At 40.0% G+C, this 18,422-nt stretch overlaps 2 protein-coding genes across 2 annotated transcripts; one reads left to right on the forward strand and one right to left on the reverse strand.

The window, feature by feature from the left end:
* Positions 1–1,859: 1,859 nt before the first annotated feature.
* LOC124039254 (dexamethasone-induced Ras-related protein 1-like) lies at positions 1,860–3,519 on the forward strand. Its single transcript, XM_046355174.1, has 2 exons — positions 1,860–2,260; positions 2,427–3,519. Exons 1-2 carry the CDS (start codon positions 2,002–2,004, stop codon positions 2,954–2,956), a joined length of 789 nt encoding a protein of 262 aa, XP_046211130.1. The 5' UTR covers positions 1,860–2,001; the 3' UTR covers positions 2,957–3,519.
* A 1,582-nt stretch (positions 3,520–5,101) lies between these two features.
* Positions 5,102–6,265, reverse strand: LOC124039255 (mediator of RNA polymerase II transcription subunit 9-like). The gene is made up of 2 exons (XM_046355175.1): positions 6,133–6,265; positions 5,102–5,666 (listed from the first exon to the last, which is right to left on the reverse strand). The coding sequence occupies exons 1-2, from the start codon at positions 6,195–6,197 to the stop codon at positions 5,450–5,452; spliced, it is 282 nt and encodes a 93-aa protein (XP_046211131.1). The 5' UTR covers positions 6,198–6,265; the 3' UTR covers positions 5,102–5,449.
* Between the last annotated feature and the right edge of the window lie 12,157 nt (positions 6,266–18,422).

Below are 18,422 nucleotides of genomic sequence, written 5' to 3' on the forward strand. Positions count from 1 at the left end.
CAAATGCTCTCCATCCAACCTCACTGAGCTCGAGCTGTTTTGCAAGGAGGAATGGGAAAAAAAATTCAGTCTTTCGATGTGCAAAACTGATAGAGACATACCCCAAGCGACTTACAGCTGTAATCGCAGCAAAAGGTGGCGCTACAAAGTATTAACTTAAGGGGGCTGAATAATTTTGCACGCCCAATTTTTCCGTTTTTGATTTGTTAACAAAGTTTGAAATATCCAATAAATGTCGTTCCACTTCATGATTGTGTCCCACTTGTTGTTGATTCTTCACAAAAAAATACAGTTTTATATCTTTATGTTTGAAGCCTGAAATGTGGCAAAAGGTCGCAAAGTTCAAGGGGGCAGAATACTTTCGCAAGGCACTGTACATATGCAGATACAGGAAAACATGTAAGCACATATGTACACGTGTACACACACAAACACACTCTGCATTATGCAGCCATACAAACACACTCTGCATTATGCAGCCATACAAACACACTCTGCATTATGCAGCCATACAAACACACTAAATGCGGAAAAGTGATTTTTCTTACTGACTGCTTCTATGGTTAATAAATCACACAAAGCACAATTGTATTTCACTACAATGTGTTTGCCAAAGCACCTGTGCTGGTTGCAACATGAATGCCCCTTGGTGGTAGGCCTTGTAAATACACAAATGTTCTCCGCTTTCCACGAGAGGCTTATTTTGACTGGTGACTTGAATGAAGAACTATGCACAAATGCATTAATGGAGTGCACGTTTCAAATAATTGAATTAAAGCTGAGAGGGATTGTCTCCCAAATTACAAAATCACATTTATAAGTAACTTGATTGACTGACACAATCAATTTGTATATACTTTAGGATGAATTGGACATGGAGTGCAAAAATCTTAATATTAGGTACTATTGACTTGCATTGGATTTGGGCCACAAATGCTAAACAGTTAGCATTTGAAACAGTGGTCAGGAATACAAAACCAAAGCATGGATTGTTGTCATACCTTGTCCATAGACTGCTTACAGGGTAAGGAGACCAACATGTAATTGTGTCATTTGGGTGAACTATCCCTTTAAAACATTTAAATGTATTAGTGTTAGCCGAATAGTAATCAACTGAGTTCGCAATTGAATAAGACTAGGCTACGTTTTGTTACACTTGAGTGAAATGAGTTTTGTGCAATGTCTGGAATGACAATTTAATTTTCACCTGGCTGAATGTGCATGGGCTTTTTAATTAAAACCACTGTCTGAAACAGATCTATTGTAAAAGGGCAGATTGTGTAGGCCTACTGCTCTGATGCATTGGGAATGCCTGGTATGTAGAAGGCTAGGCTACTGCAGCCTATTTTGAGTCACAATATGTTCAAGTCCATCCTTTAGATTTGATATTACTAAAATTGTCCAAGGTTCAACATCATTCCAAACAGAAGAAATACTGGCCAAATGTCAGAAAGAGTATAATTATTAACAAAGTAGGCCTAATATTGCAGAAAGTGAGCATTACACACAATATTACTAACAACACACGGAGTGTACAAAACTTAACAGCTCTTTCCATGACAAAGACTGACCCGGTGAATCCAGATAAATACTATGCTCCCTTATTGATATAACTGTTAAATCCTCTTCAATCAATGTATAGGTTAATAAAGAAGGATTTTTGAGAAATGGATTGTGTATCCCCAAGGTAGTTGGTAACGCAGTTATCATAGTCTCTTATTCCCTGGAACTGACAGACGCATCAGCAGGCACCTGTTACCCTTTCCCTTCTACTCAATAGAGCACTGAGTACGGTGACGTCGGGAGAGGGGAGGGCTCTGCTTTCAGCTTAAATAGCTGGCGATCTCCGTAGTACAGACAGACTGAACAGAGCGCGCACTGAGAACTTTAAAACGATAGCCAACTGTTGAATCCAACTTTGGCTGAAAATAAAGGAAACGACGAGGGAGCACATATTGGAACCACTCTACGCACTCTTACTTCACAACCACGATCAAGAAAATGTCGCCTTCAGAGAACGACTTTGATATACCGGCGAAGAACTGTTGTAGGATGGTGATTTTGGGGTCCACCAAAGTGGGCAAAACAGCCATCGTGTCTCAGTTTCTGAACGGGAGATTCGATGAGCAGTATACGCCGACCATAGAGGACTTTCACAGGAAACTGTACAGCATTAAGGGAGATGTATACCAACTGGACATATTGGATACCTCAGGAAACCACCCATTCCCTGCCATGAGGAGACTATCCATACTGACAGGTAAATATCTGATTCCATCTCTGGTTATTGCAACTCAAATAGTGTGCATGTTCAATAACGCAATTTGTGCGTCTTTGTAGTTATTACGCGTTGAAATACTCTAGCATATTTCACTGCGTTTCATAGAAGCTCTGATACTAAATCCCTTTCTCTTGTTTCCATTCAGGTGATGTCTTTATCCTGGTCTTCAGCTTAGACAACAGAGACTCATTCGAGGAGGTTCAGAGGGTCAAGCGACAGATAATTGAGACAAAGTCTTGCCTAAAAAACAAGACCAAGGAGAACGTTGACGTGCCTCTGGTTATCTGCGGCAATAAGGGCGACCGGGAGTTTTGTCGGGAGGTGCAGAGTGAAGAGATTGAGCAGTTGGTGGCTGGAGATGAGCAGTGCGCATACTTTGAGATATCAGCCAAGCGCAACACCAACGTGGACCAAATGTTCCAAACCCTATTCACCATGGCCAAGCTACCCAATGAGATGAGCCCGAACCTCCACCGCAAGGTCTCGGTGCAGTACTGCGACATGCTTCGCACGAAGTCCCTGAAAAATAAGAACAAGAAAAACGATGGAGACGCGTATGGCATCGTAGCACCATTCGCACGGCGCCCGAGCGTCCACAGTGACTTGATGTACATAAAGGAGAAGGCGATCGGTGGCGGGCAGGGAAAGGATAAAGAGAGATGTACTATCAGCTAGGACTATGAGATTAATTTTATGGAAGATATTGTAACCTAAAAGGATATGCTTCATTTGTGATGCACCTGACAGACGGGGTTTGGGCGCGCAAGGCTGCCCATGCCGCTTCCGTTGTCCTTAGTGGGGACACTTGAGACAGCGATGCGAAAGCCAATGAGCTCCAGGAGCAATGATACTGTCTAGATTCAACCTCTCCACAAACGTGGAAGCGCATGTTACATGTCCGCGAGACATTTAAGAACGTTCGCTACTTTGTTCTGTTAGACCAGAGCCTTATGTGATGTGGCTTAAAATATTGTGAGATTATTCACAACAAATGTGTAAAATGTGTTGTTTAGACATCTTAAAACAGACAGGCGATAAAACAGACTCCTGGCGTGGAGTACAATGTGAAGAATGTTGTTTACATTTTGTTATAACATTTTATAACAGATAATTCAACTTGAATGTTGCAATCTGAACAATTTTATATTGTGAATGTATATTTATTATTGTATGTTGACGTCAACTTTTGCAAAGAAAGGATGAAAAGAACTGGAAAAAAATAAATACAAAAATCTGAATCTGCTGTTTCCTTATGCTTTTCTTCTCACAAGGTGTTTTGAAATGGCCCACTCTATTCACACATCATGCCCTTGACCTAGTAGGCCTAGATACTGTGTCTAGGGATAAACTACCTAGGCTAAACACCAAAGCATGAATTCATGAAATAAGCTGCAATGAGCAGTCTAGCATTCAGGACAGTTGAGAGCCAAATGGTCCCACACCAGTTTACAGATGGAGAAATAATTTAGCCTTCTTGGATGTAAGAACTATAATTACCCAATAATGGGAACATAATTAGAGGACCGTGCACTTTCTCAGCTTTTTCACCTTTTGCATTATTGGCTTATTATAGACCTAACTAGTCCTAACACTGGGCACACACTGGTTGAATCAACGTCGTTTCCACTTCAATGAAATTACATTAAACCAACGTGGAATAAATGTTGAATTGATGTCTGTGCCCAGTGGGAAAGTATACTGAACAAAAATATAAATGCAACCTGCAACATTTTTAAAGATTTTACTGAGATACAGTTCTGAGGGCAAAGGGGGGTGCAATTTAATACTAGGAATGTGTTCCTAATGATATGTACACTGAGTGTATTTAAAAAATAAAATAATAAATCTGAGTTAAAAGATTACACTCCTTGGGGACAAACACAAACATGATAAGAATGTATATCCTTGGCCTACATGCCTCTGCCCACACCATGACACTGAAAATATAACAGCTGGTACATGTAATGTCCTACAAGAGAGCATCAACAGAAACAACACGGCTTTCCTACCAGACTAAAGCACATACTGTAGTCCTGTTCTAAACCTTCAACCAACCAGAAACATCTCAACACGTAAAATTCAGCGTAGTCCTGTGGATGGGAGAGTAACAAAGATATCTACATATTGTCTATTTCAGTCACTAGCAGTTCTGGGGGTTGGGGGGGGGGGGGGCAGTGCCCCTGTGATAACAATTTTGGACCCCCTTGTGGTCTGCCTAAACGTGGAGTATGAAATCATTCTTACATAACACATTTTTGCAATCACTTTTTATACATCTGTTATTAGACAGAAAATGCTAATAAATTGTTGAATGATTATAAACACCTTATTTTGCCTGCTAATGCACTGCTCATTGCAGTGAAGAAAACGATAACGTCTAATGTAACTGGCCCCTCTAACAGTACAACTGGCCCCAGCTTTCTGACTGAACTTTATTACCACTTTTTTTCATGTGGCTTCTTCCTTGACACTCCATGAAATGATGACCTCTTCCTAAACATTTGGTAAAATGATAGGGTGACTCAACTTACCCCTTTAGCTCAACTTCCTGTAAACGTCCTGTAAATTCATACACAAGAACAGTGACATGCATGTCTTGATTATGCCTATCCTGCAAAGACTGGGACATGGTTTAATGGCTGAAACGTGTAATTACAATGCTAATTAATATGCAGTTCTCTCTTGGCATTCGACTGCTTTGTGTTGGTACTTCAATGGGCTAGGCCTTTCCAGGAATTTGCTTTGCTATGTCTACCAATCATTGTTATGACTGAATACTTCAGACACCATCCACATAACTGAGAATAACAACAAAAAAAGGCCCAATGAAATGTGTTTATTTCTACAATACAACAATAAAATCAGCTAAATATACACTATTTAACACTTCTTATTGATAATAATTATGTTCTACAATTGCGCGATATCAGTTAGTACTTATCTAAATTGAAAGAAGCCAGGCTATGAACTCACTGAATGATGAACACATTTGGCATAAAAAGGTCAGTCTTTTGTAGCCTGGTTAAACCAGACTGAACGCTGCACTCACCATTATTTAACTTGACGTTAAACAACAGTGAAACCTAGCTAACTTAGTTTGGATGCCATACTTAGTCTTTTCGGTCCATGCCCTGATAATCCATTCACCAAAATGCTGTCCCCATCCCACTATGATTTGGGAGAGTCAAACACACAGAGGCCCTTGTATTTTTGTAGGAGCTGTGTCTTGGTGTCCACCTTCTCTCTCATGGTCTTCAGCTGCTCCTGTTGCTCCCCAGGACTGGACTCTATCTCAGGCATGGCTAGGATCTTCTCCCTGGTCTCTTGAATTTTAGTCTTTAGCTTGGTCAGCTCTTGGTTTACATCCATACTGTCTTTATCCATGCTATTAGAAAGGGAGAAAATATTTAAACAATACTTTAGGCTACATAGCAGTTTCTTATGAAGTACAGCTTGTTGATGCTGCTGATCCCAGCCTTTGCAAGCAGCACGTAACGCCCTGGACCAAAGCCACTTAGCTATAGATGTAGTCATAATAGTGCATTGTGAAAGAGCATACTAAAGTAACAAGGCACAATGAGGCTTTGACAGCTAAATTACATCTCACTATTAACTATCCTATGCTCTGTGACTGCATCTATTATGTGCTGCGATATACCTAACACTTCAAAATCACAAGCAAAACAAACTATCGCTAGTAAGCTAGCCGGTTAGCGTTACCATGGTTCTAGCTAACTAAATAACGTTATCTTACTAACGTTGGCCTCACACGAGAGGAGTACACATAACCAAAAGCTTTGTGTGAAGGGTATTGGAACATGCACAATAAAAAAGGAGCAGAATTAAGTTACCATTTTATAATATCAAGAATAAAAGGAAGCCAGGAGCAATCTTCATTTGTTGCCTCTACCTCCATTGCGTCTGCTAGAATAACTGAAACGTCATCAACAAGCGCTGGTACATGAGTCCGTTCCCCTCTCCCTACCACGTACTTTATGTCGACAGTGAAACACGCGCAAAATGGTATGTTGCATTATCTGGATATGTCTGCAACAAAAATTCAACATTCACCTTCTGCTACCATCTACCAAGCCTTTTAAGCATGCAATTTGATACATACGTTCAATAAATTCAACACAGTACGCTCTGCAGCTCCATTGGAAATGAATGTACTTCTGGTATACCAAAACCTATTATGCTTGGATCACACCGATACTACATTGCGCAAAATGGTATGCAAGCAGCATCATCTGAATTTTTGTGCAACAAAAGTTCAACATCCACCTTCTGCTACCATATTTTTGACTTAACACGTATTTTTCTTAAAACTGCATTGTTGGTTAAGGGCTTGTAAGTACGCATCTAGGTCTACTACACCTGTTGTATTTGGCGCATGAGACAAATACAATTTGATTTGATATGGTGATAAATCCAATCTATGCACCACACATAATACACTGCAACTGCAAGTCAATGTTGCAAGGCAAACACAGCTTTCCATTCGAAATGAATGTACTTATGGTGTGCCAAAATGCAATGACACTGTCGGCGTGATCGAGGCGTTAACTGTCTGTATTATTGAGGTGGTATTCTAACATCGGGAGTCTTCGGGGAAAGCTTGCGAAACAGACCAAGCGGGGTTTGGCTTTTGAGAAGTCAATGAAAGAAAACATATTCCTTATTTGTTAATTTCCTCGAAATTTAAAGGCACTGTCTTAATGAACATGTTATTACCCCCAACCTCGTAAAAGTGACAAACCGGCATGTTTTCATTTTCGTCAAAAGCTACTTTAAATCCTTTGATTTGACGGTCTGTACACGCGCAGTTCACCATGACGTCTTTCTGTGCATGAGCTTGTCATCACCTACAAGTGTGATCTGGGATTTCTATTGTAGAGGCAGTTTCTGCTTACTTTCATACTGTACTGTATTTGTTATAACCTCCTCTGTTGTAACAGATATTGCAGTTGCACAAGCAGGACAGATCTGTTCATGTACTAATCAGAACTAAAAACGTGAAGATTTCCGACTTGCTGGTTCGTTGAACGCAGCACGTGTATAACTACAACTAGTTAGACTAGCTAGACATGTTGAAAATTCAAGGTGTTGCGAGCTGCTAATTTTTTATATCATTCAAATATGCAGTTTATTCTCCCATGCAACTCTAAGGGGGGGCCTATAAAATCTGAGATTTTTCTCCCAATTTATGTTTTATAATGTATAGTTTCTCAGTTTTATTTTTCCTAGTTTTAGATTGTTTTATTTAATTTACTCTCAAAATGACAATTGTTCATAGAGAAACAACGAAATTTGACTTCCCCAGGCCTTGTAAATGCTTAAATCACATCAGAAGACACTTTAAGGTCTGGAAGATTTGGCATCTGGTCCTTTGTGAGGAATGAGGATTGTGCTGTCTGATGTGTTAGTCAAGCAATGGTTCTGTACTGCTGCTGCTCATTTCATGGTAAAGTGTGCAAATAACAAATGATAAATACAAATGATATACTTACTCATGATATACACTTCTGCCAGGTAAGCCTACTTTGCAGTTAACATTTAATTGAGAAGGTTTAGGGGAAAGTATTTCTGTCAACCCACAAGATGGATATGACATCAACTGGCTACACACAGAGTGATAGAAAATGTACGCACCACACAGACAGACACGGGCAATATTACTGTAAATGTATTGTCAGACATTGTTTTAGGTTTGGCTTTTTAAGCTAAGTTGCTAACCAGGGGTGGGGTAATGTCAATGTTGTGTTGATTTTTTTGTCATTTTTTTTCACCATTATTTAACCAGGTAGGCCAGTTGAGAACAAGTTCTCATTTACAACTGCAACCTGGCCAAGATAAAGCAAAGCAGTGCGACAAAAACAACACAGATTTACACATAAACAAACGTACAGTCAATAACACACACACACACAAAAATCTATGTACAGTGTGTGCAAATGTCGAAGAGTAGGGAGGTAGGCAATAAATAGGCCCTAGAGGTGAAAATAATTAAAATTTAGCATTAATACTGGAGTTCTAGAAGTGCAGTTGATGATGTGCAAGTAGAGATACTGGGGTGCTATTTACAGATTGGCTGTGTACAGGTACACAGATCTGTAAGCTGCTCAGACATCTGATGCTTAAAGTTAGAGAGGGTAGACTCCAACTTCAGAGATTTTTGCAATTCGTTCCAGTCATTGGCAGCAGAGAACTGGAATTAAAGGCAACCAAAGGAAGTGTTGGCTTTGGGGATGACCAGTGCAATATACCTGCTGGTGCGGGTGCTATGGGTCGGTGTTGCTATGGTGACCAGTGAACTGAGATAAGGCGGGGCTTTACCTAGCAAAGATTATAGATGACCTGGAGCCAGTGGGTTTGGCGACAGATATGTAGTAAGGGCCAGCCAATGAGAGCATACAGGTCGTAGTGGTGGGTAGTATATTGGTTTTGGTGATAAAACGGATGGCACTGTGATACACTACATCCAGATTGCTGAGTAGAGTGTTGGGGGCTATTTTGTAAATGACATCGCTGAAGCCAAAGATCGGTAGGATAGTCAGTTTTACGAGGGTAAGTTTGGCGGCAAGAGTGAAGGAGGCTTTGTTGCGGAATAGGAAGCCGATTCTAGATTTAATTTTGGATTGGAAATGCTTAATGTGAGTCTGGAAGGAGAGTTTACAGTCTAACCAGACACCTTGGTCAGAACCGTCCAGAGTAGTGATGCTAGTCGGGTGGGAGGGTGTGGGCAGCAATCGGTTGAAGAGCATGCACTTAGTTTTACTAGCATTTAAAAGCAGTTGGAGGCCACGGAATGAGTGTTGTATGGCGTTAAAGGTTGTTTGGAGGTTTGTTAGCACAGTGTCCAAAGAAGGGCCAGAAGTATACAGAATGGTTTCGTCTGCATAGAGATGGATCAGAGAATCACCAGCAGCAAGAGCAACATCAATGATATATACAGAGAAAAGAGTCGGCCTGAGAATTGAACCCTGTGACACCCCCATAGACTGCCAGAGGTCCGGACAATTGGCCCTCCGATTTGACACACTCTACTCTGAGAAGTAGTTGGTGAACCAGATGAGGCAGTCATTTGAGAAGCCAAGGCTATTGAGTCTGCTGATAAGAATGCAGTGATTGACAGTCGAAAGCCTTGGCCAGGTCAATGAAGACAGCTGCAAAATATTGTCTTTTATCAATGGCGGTTATGATATTGTTTTGGGACCTTAAGCGTGGCTGAGGTGCATCCATGACCAGCTCGGAAACCAGATTGCATAGTGGAGAAGGTACGGTGGGATTCTAAATGGTCGGTGATATGTTTATTAGCTTGGCTTTCAAAGATTTTAGAAAGGCAGGGCAGGATGGATATAGGTCTATAACAGCTTGGGTCTAGAGTGTCTCCCCCTTTGAAGAGGACGATGACCGCGGCAGCTTTCCAATCTTTGGGGATCTCAGACGATACGAAAGAGAGTTGAATAGGCTAGTAATAGGGGTTGCAACAATTTTGGCAGATAATTTTAGAAAGAGAGGGTCCAGATTGTCTAGCCCAGCTGATTTGCAGCGATCCAGTTAAAAAGCATGGCCAACAATGGAAAAATGCTTGTTGAAATGATCGATTATCATAGATTTATCGGTGGTGACAGTGTTTCCTGTCCTCAGAGCAGTGGGCAGCTGGGAGGAGGTGCTCTTATTCTTATTAGTGCTACAGGATGCAAATTTCAGTTTGAAAAAGCTAGCCTTAGATTTCCTAATTGACTGAGAATGCTGGTTCCTGACTTCCCTGAAAAGTTGCATATCGCGGGGGCTATTTGATGCTAATGCAGAACACCAAAGGATGTTTTTGTGCTGGTCAATGGCAGTCAAGTCTGGGGTGAACCAAGGGCTATATCTGTTCTTAGTTCTACATTTTTGGAATGGGGCATGCTTATTTAAGATGGAGAGGAAAGCACTTTTGAAGAATAACCAGGCATCCTCTACTGATGGGATGAGGTCAATATCCTTCCAGGATACCCAGGCCAGGTCGATTAGAAAGGCCTGCTCGTGTTTTAGGGAGCGTTTGACAGTGATGAGGGGTGGTTGTTTGACCGCGGACCCAGTACGCACACAGGCAATCAGGCAGTGATCGCTGAGGTCCTGGTTGAAGACAGCAGAGATGTATTTAGAGGGCAGGTTGGTCAAGATGATATCTAAGAGGTGTCCATGGTTACAGATTTAGGGTTGTACCTGGTAGGTTCCTTGATGATTTATGTGAGATTGAGAGCATCTAGCTTAGATTGTAGGACGGCCGGGGTGTTAAGCTTGTCCTAGTTTAGGTCATCTAACAGTACGAACTCTGAAGATAGATGGGGGGGGCGATCAATTCACATATGGTTTTCAGGGCACAACTGGGGGCCGAGGGGGGTCTATAATAACCGTCAACAGTGAAAGACTTGTTTCTGGAAAGGTGGATTTTTAAAACTAGAAGCTAGAATTGTTTGGGCACAGACTTGGATAGTTTGGCAGAACTCTGCAGTAGATTGCAACTCCGCCCCCTTTGGCAGTTCTATATTGTCAGAAAATTTATAGTTCGCGATGGAAAATTGTGGAGTGGTTGAAAAATGTAATGACTCAAACCTAAGTGAGTTTTAATGACTCAAACCTAAGTGTATGTAAACTTCCAACTTCAGAAGTACTGTATGTATGTAGTAATGTAGTAACATGTAGAATAAACAACCCTTTACACAGGGTTGGGTAGGTTACTTTCTAAATGTAATCTGTTACAGTTACAAGTTACATGTCCAAAATTGTAAATCGGTAACGTAACTTTTGAATTACTCAAAGTCAGTAACGTAATATACCTTTACGTTGCTTTCCCCTTAAGAAGCATTAGAAGAAAACAAAAATGTATGTTAACAATTGAACCACATCTATTGCATGATAAATTAATGTTAAAGTTTACATAGCTGGCCATATTACAGTATGGATGTAAAATTTTACTTTATTGTTTGGTTAAGTAGGCTTCTTCTAACTCATCGCTTTCTAGTACATATAATAATACAATTATATCTTTACATTAAAAACCAGTCTATCAGAATTCCATTCATTCCAATAAATGTTATACCCCTTGAACTTCAAGAATAGGACTTGGAAATATGGAAGTATAGATTAGCCAAATTGTTTTACCTGAGCATGACACCAAAACTAAGGACATATTTGCCAGCCCTGCTCTATTGTTTATGTTGTCATGGAGGACTGATTGGGCTCATTGATTCGAGTTGAAAAATAAATGCTGCGCTCATGGAATGGCATGCTTTACCAAGAGTGTGCAAAGCTATCATCAAGGCAATGGGTGGCAACTTTGAAGAATCTAAAAAAGTTTTGATGTCTTCACTATTATTCTACAATGTAGAAAATAGCAAAAATAAAACAAAATGCTTGAATGAGTGGGTGTGTCAAAACTTTTGACTGGTACTGTATATGCAATTTATAAGTCCAAAAATAGATTTTTTCCTTTTAAGTCTATCAAAAGTGTGCAAATTTAAGCATGTCCATTAGGTCTATGGATTTTTTGTTTATAAGTATGAATTACAGTGCCTTGCGAAAGTATTCGGCCCCCTTGAACTTTGCAACCTTTTGCCAAATTTCAGGCTTCAAACATAAAGATCTAAAACTGTATTCTTTTGTGAAGAATCAACAACAAGTGGGACACAATCATGAAGTGGAACGACATTTATTGGATATTTCAAACTTTTTTAACAAATCAAAAACAGAAAAATTGGGCGTGCAAAATTATTCAGCCCCCTTAAGTTAATACTTTGTAGCGCCACCTTTTGCTGCGATTACAGCTGTAAGTCGCTTGGGGTATGTCTCTATCAGTTTTGCACATTGAGAGACTGAAATTTTTTCCCATTCCTCCTTGCAAAACAGCTCGAGCTCAGTGAGGTTGAATGGAGAGCATTTGTGAACAGCAGTTTTCAGTTCTTTACACAGATTCTCAATTGGATTCAGGTCTGGACTTTGACTTGGCCATTCTAACACCTGGATATGTTTATTTTTGAACCATTCCATTGTAGATTTTGCATCATTGTCTTGTTGGAGGACAAATCTCCGTCCCAGTCTCAGGTCTTTTGCAGACTCCATCAGGTTTTCTTCCAGAATGGTCCTGTATTTGGCTCCATCCATCTTCCCATCAATTTTAACCATCTTCCCTGTCCCTGCTGAAGAAAAGCAGGCCCAAACCATGATGCTGCCACCACCATGTTTGACAGTGGGGATGGTGTGTTCAGGGTGATGAGCTGTGTTGCTTTTACGCCAAACATAACGTTTTGCATTGTTGCCAAAAAGTTCAATTTTGGTTTCATCTGACCAGAGCACCTTCTTCCACATGTTTGGTGTGTCTCCCAGGTGGCTTGTGGCAAACTTTAAACAACACTTTTTATGGATATCGTTAAGAAATTGCTTTCTTGCCACTCTTCCATAAAGGCCAGATTTGTGCAATATACGACTGATTGTTGTCTTATGGACAGAGTCTCCCACCGCAGCTGTAGATCTCTGCAGTTCATCCAGAGTGATCATGGGCCTCTTGGCTGCATCTCTGATCAGTCTTCTCCTTGTATGAGCTGAAAGTTTAGAGGGACGGCCAGGTCTTGGTTGATTTGCAGTGGTCTGATACTCCTTTCATTTCAATATTATCGCTTGCACAGTGCTCCTTGGGATGTTTAAAGCTTGGGAAATCTTTTTGTATCCAAATCCGGCTTTAAAACTTCTTCACAGCAGTATCTCGGACCTGCCTGGTGTGTTCCTTGTTCTTCAGGATGCTCTCTGCGCTTTTAAACGGACCTATGAGACTATCACAGTGCAGGTGCATTTATACGGAGACTTGACTACACACAGGTGGATTGTATTTATCATCAATAGTCATTTAGGTCAACATTGGATCATTCAGAGATCCTCACTGAACTTCTGGAGAGAGTTTGCTGCACTGAAAGTAAAGGGGCTGAATAATTTTGCACGCCCAATTTTTCAATTTTTAATTTGTAAAAAAAGTTTGAAATATCCAATAAATGTCGTTCCACTTCATGATTGTGTCCCACTTGTTGTTGATTCTTCACAAAAAAATACATTTTTAAGCCTGAAATGTGGCAAAAGGTCGCAAAGTTCAAGGGGGCCAAATACTTTCGCAAGGCACTGTAGATTGAGAAATAAAAGCCCCACTTTTATTCCATAGGCTTGGAGCCGCACTATGCAAATTTTGCAAGAGCGCATTTTTCACTGGCTGTCCACTGGTTTCAAAAACAATGATTGATAGGCCACTTAAACTTCTTGAATTCAACCATTATTGGGTTCAAATACACATTTAGATTAGTGAACAGCCATCCACATCAACCACAATCCGTAAGGCGCAAATAGCTAAATGAGAGAGGAGCAGCGTGATTCACATCAGTGCGCTATGTAGATATCAATAATAAGTGATATCTGTATCGTCGTAGACGACACCACTACTGTCATCCTTACCTCCAAGTGTTTGCTCAAGTTGGATAATCTTTGGAGTCCGACAGCAGTCGCTCCATTGGAAGACATAGCTTGGACAGTAGCATACAAAAGCCTATTCCTGCTCTTTTCCCAAGATCCATCAAACACATTTGGTGTGTCATCATAGTGATCTCTGACTTGTGGTCAGACTCGCTCAGACGGAACAAACTTAAACGTGCGCCTTTTTTCTATGCTGATTTGATTGTCATTGAGAAAACTGAGAAGTGTCAAGATTTTATTTTGCAAACATCCTTTCTGAATTTAAAAGTCACCCTCGAAGTAATCATCTAGTTTTTCAAAAGTATTCAGCAATCTGATTACAATATTTTTTTGGTAACGTAACCGATTACCGTTACATTTTTTTGTAATCCCTTACATGTAACAGATTACATGCAATCCGTTACTCCCCAACCCTGCCTTTACATAATACCATATAAGCAGTGTCCTGCTAATATAGCAATGTGCACTTTTCATTGTCATTCCCAGCCAATACAGCATTTTGTCTGGTGGTAATGGTGCTACCTTGGCAAATGTCAGAGTCGTCATGCCTTCCTGTGTGGTGTCCCGTATACAACAGGAATTCCCTGATCCTGGTCCAGAATGCACAAAGTTACTCCCTCCCCATATTGGCTGACACCATTCAATTCAATGATTAAAAAAAGACAACACAAGTAAAAGTTGTGTCTAGCAAAAATGTTATGCCGAGTGCCAGGTCTCGGTGACAGTCTGGACTTCATCACATCACCTTGCAAGTCTCCATGTGCTGGTTCCATACATGTTTCTGTGAACACATACACATAGTCACTGTTCTATTACCAGTGCCAGTTAGGATAGGTCATATCTGATGGCATGTGCGTTTCATAGGAGTGGAGGGAGACTCCGTCAACATCGGAGGAGGTGTAACAAGGGTTTTAATTCGGAGGTCTTGCCTGACAAGCTGAGAAAATAGCAAGTGAACAAAACTATTTTTGGATGTCGCTAAACCATTGCAATCACATTGGTGGACATGTTATGATACCCATCTTTGCTCCTTCTGGTAGGTCCCGACATATGTTAATAACAAAGACATCAGTCTGGCACCCAACTGTGCACTTTGTCTAACAGCAAAACAGGTTCAACGATTGTCATCATCCCTCAATTATAAACATAGCTCGTAATCTCGTTTGGAAGCTAATTCTATGCTTTACAGCTGTCTGGCTCCAGATTGGATTAGACTCGGGCCGGTGACGCCGTTACACTAAACAACCAACTGTGACATGTTTTGCTATGGCTCTGGGTTGGTTTTAGTTTGTTGCTGCTAGTTAGTACACTGTTTGTAGTCAGACATGAGTTTAGTTTAGTTTATTAGGATCCCCATTAGCTACTGCACATGCAACAGCTACTCTTCCTGGGGTCCACATAAAACTTACAAATGCATCAAAGTACAGAACAGTTTTAGACAGTTAATTTTTTAAATAATAATATATATATATATATATAAATAAATACATAAATATATATATATAAATATAAATAAATATATATAAATAAATAAATATATATGTATATGGGAAAGACACCAAGAGACAACAAAAATACTATTGACACACTATTCATATATACAGTTAAATTATGTTAGCTAGTACCACCATAGCTGAATCCAATATTTATTTGTGCCCTAGTGATGGCTTCACCCTCATAGGTTAATGTGACTGTTTAGTCTGAATTACACTAATTTAGTGGCATGGGAATGCGATGACATTGCTAAAGTGGGCAAATAACTAGTAGGAAACAACTTTGCCATATTATGATATCTTAATGTACTTTAAAGGGATGGCAACCATCCGAGATCCTCCCCAAGAGCTGCCCCTCAACCATCCAAGACCCTCCCAAAATGCCCCCTGAGAAATCAACCCCTTCATTCCCTATCCCCAAACACCTACCCCCCCCCCCTAAGAAAAAAGGTAAACAACAACAGAAAACAACAATGTAAAAACAAAAAGACATGTATGTGTGTTCGTGTGCATGTGTGGCACTATTTGCATGTGTGTGTGTGTGCATTCTTGGTGAGGATCAAAAGGACCCATCAGCTAGGCAAATGTCTGGGGATAGCCATAGGAGAGGGGGGGAATTTGGCCTATTTTATGACTTAAATACCTTGCAGAAACTCTCCCTTTGGCTCTGCAGAAATGTATACCTGAAAATCCTTTGTTACAGAGAGACTTTGCCACCAAAACTCCAAGATCCAAAAGTGGATAATGAAACAATATTTCTAACATAAAGAATGGGGAAATGGTCGGTGGGGATTTAAATAACAACCCTGTCAAAGTGTTTATTATTTTGTGATATCATTAAGGGTGGTATAACTAAATGACTAACCTGACAACTAGAATGTGTACACCCTCAGAGATAGTTATCTAAATGTTGTATAAAATATATAAGTAAGTATGACAATATTTAAACAAAGATAGAAATGTGATTTTACCCTTCTAAAAGAGATAATGGCTTTTCATATAAACCTGGGCCCAGTCAGAGCACAGACATTGTGTCGGCGTGTTGGAACGCCCCTAAGGGAAGAACAGCTCCCCCTGAACACCGTATGGTACATCTGAAGTATCGATTCTAACGAACAAAGATGCCTACAAGTAAGAAGGACATTGTGAACTCTGGTGGACAACCAAAGACTACCATCAAACCACTTCCCATAAACAGATCGAGTGGTTTCAACAGCGGGTCGACAGAAAAAGACATCTACGCATAAATATATATTGCATTTCTGTAAGGTTCTGTGTTTATTTTCTTAGCCAAGCACTGTATTTCATTTTTGTTCATTGATTTCACCTGTGTTAGTTACTCACCAGGTCTCATCAGCTCCTTATTTAGATCAGTTCATTCGGTTTGTGCCTTGTGAGGTATTGTTCATTTTGACTCCACTAAGCCTTTTCCTAGCTTGTTTGTGAAAACCAATTATAGACTTCAGTTCTAGTGTTTAATTCACTTGCCTGTTTGCCTACCTGTGTATGACAATTGCCTGCCTGTGACGACGATTCCTGCCTTCTGTCGAGGTGAAATAAACACCTGCCGTGCTCTGCGGGTGAATCTAAACCTTTTTCTCCCTGAGTAGTCATTACAATTTCTAATCCGAATGAGCGGTTGTTAGGGTGCTAAGTATTCTGGTTACGGTGAGCATAGTTTCGAAATGTATGTACGATAAGTTGACTCTGTCTCTCCCTTTCCTTTTATGCCCACCCTTTCCATCACGTAACCAAATGTTCATGCTTTTGTTAGTCCACTGGGGACCTGTTTTCATTGTATTATGTATGTAATCAATAACCTTTGCTGTGTGTGTTTACGTATTATGTGTGATGATTTAGTTAGCTAGTAAATACGTCAATTTGGGTATCGCTGATTCATCACTTAGGTTATGGTTCATGCAGATATCCAAGGATTTATGCACCATTCATAATGAGACTGATGAGGTAATAATTGACTGTTATTGATGTAAGAGATATTTAGATCATCTTCAGAGTTTAAGTCGGGAGATGGTAAATCGGTAAACTGTTCCCGTGGTGCCCCAAATTCCTAATGGGTTAATTGTTGCATGATTAATTTAATCAAGTAATAATTAAGCATAGTATGTAATTATTTGATAAATAGCAGTCATCACATTAATGATAGTCACAAGAGCTCTTAAGTTAAAACCAAAACTCAAATTTAGGGGTATAGGCATATCTTTAATTACTTTAAAATGTAATATTTTGGTAATTTGTGTGGTATTAAAAATGATTCTGCTAATATGTAAAATGAAATAGAATTGCAGGAAGTGTTTAGCAAATAAATTATCAGACTTGCAAATATGATGATATATGAAGGCAAGGCTTTTACTATAAAGGTGATCTTTCCACTCCTACTCTTGTACAAGGTGGTCTGTGAACCCACAACCTTCTGGCCCGCAGCCCTGTGCCCGATCAAAATTACTGTGTTGCCATGTAATGCTTTCATGATGACAAACAGTTTTTAAAACTGCATATTTAAGGCTCTGGTCTGTCCAAGAAGTGAGGGTAAATGGTTGACATGTTCTCTGCTATCCATTTTATGTTTAAATTATTATTTTGGGTATAGGGGAGGGTCACTTGTTTCATTGCAAGTGTGAAGGGAGGGTTAGGTAATATATATTTTTGCTGAAGGGAGGGCAATCAATTTTAATTTGAGTCTGATTTTCTCCATGTAACCCATAAATAACATTCACTCCCTAAATTGTGCGAGATATTTGTTTTGTGTCAATATGACAGTGAAATATGTCTGACCTAAAAAACAATCATCGCTTTCACTCATTAGCATATTATCCCGTTAGAGACAACAGTCAATACATATTACTTTTCTGAAACACTGCAATATCCATTTAGGGGGTGCGGTCTCCAAACCTGACTTGGTTAAACAATTAACAGGAAGAGGGAGGATGATGTGGGCCAATTCTGTGTATGACTGTGTGCAGGGTAGTGTTGACAGTTTGATATATTTGGATACATTCCAAGAAATGGGCATAGAAATACCACCTCCTAATAGGAGATCACATTAGTAGAAACATCTTTGGTCAGGACATCCATGAGTGAGCAACTTGAAGCTGTTATTATGTTGACATGCCCTTACGCATGGATGC

The sequence above is a fragment of the Oncorhynchus gorbuscha genome, linkage group LG07 (genome assembly GCF_021184085.1).
Source record: "Oncorhynchus gorbuscha isolate QuinsamMale2020 ecotype Even-year linkage group LG07, OgorEven_v1.0, whole genome shotgun sequence".
NCBI lineage: Eukaryota > Metazoa > Chordata > Actinopteri > Salmoniformes > Salmonidae > Oncorhynchus > Oncorhynchus gorbuscha.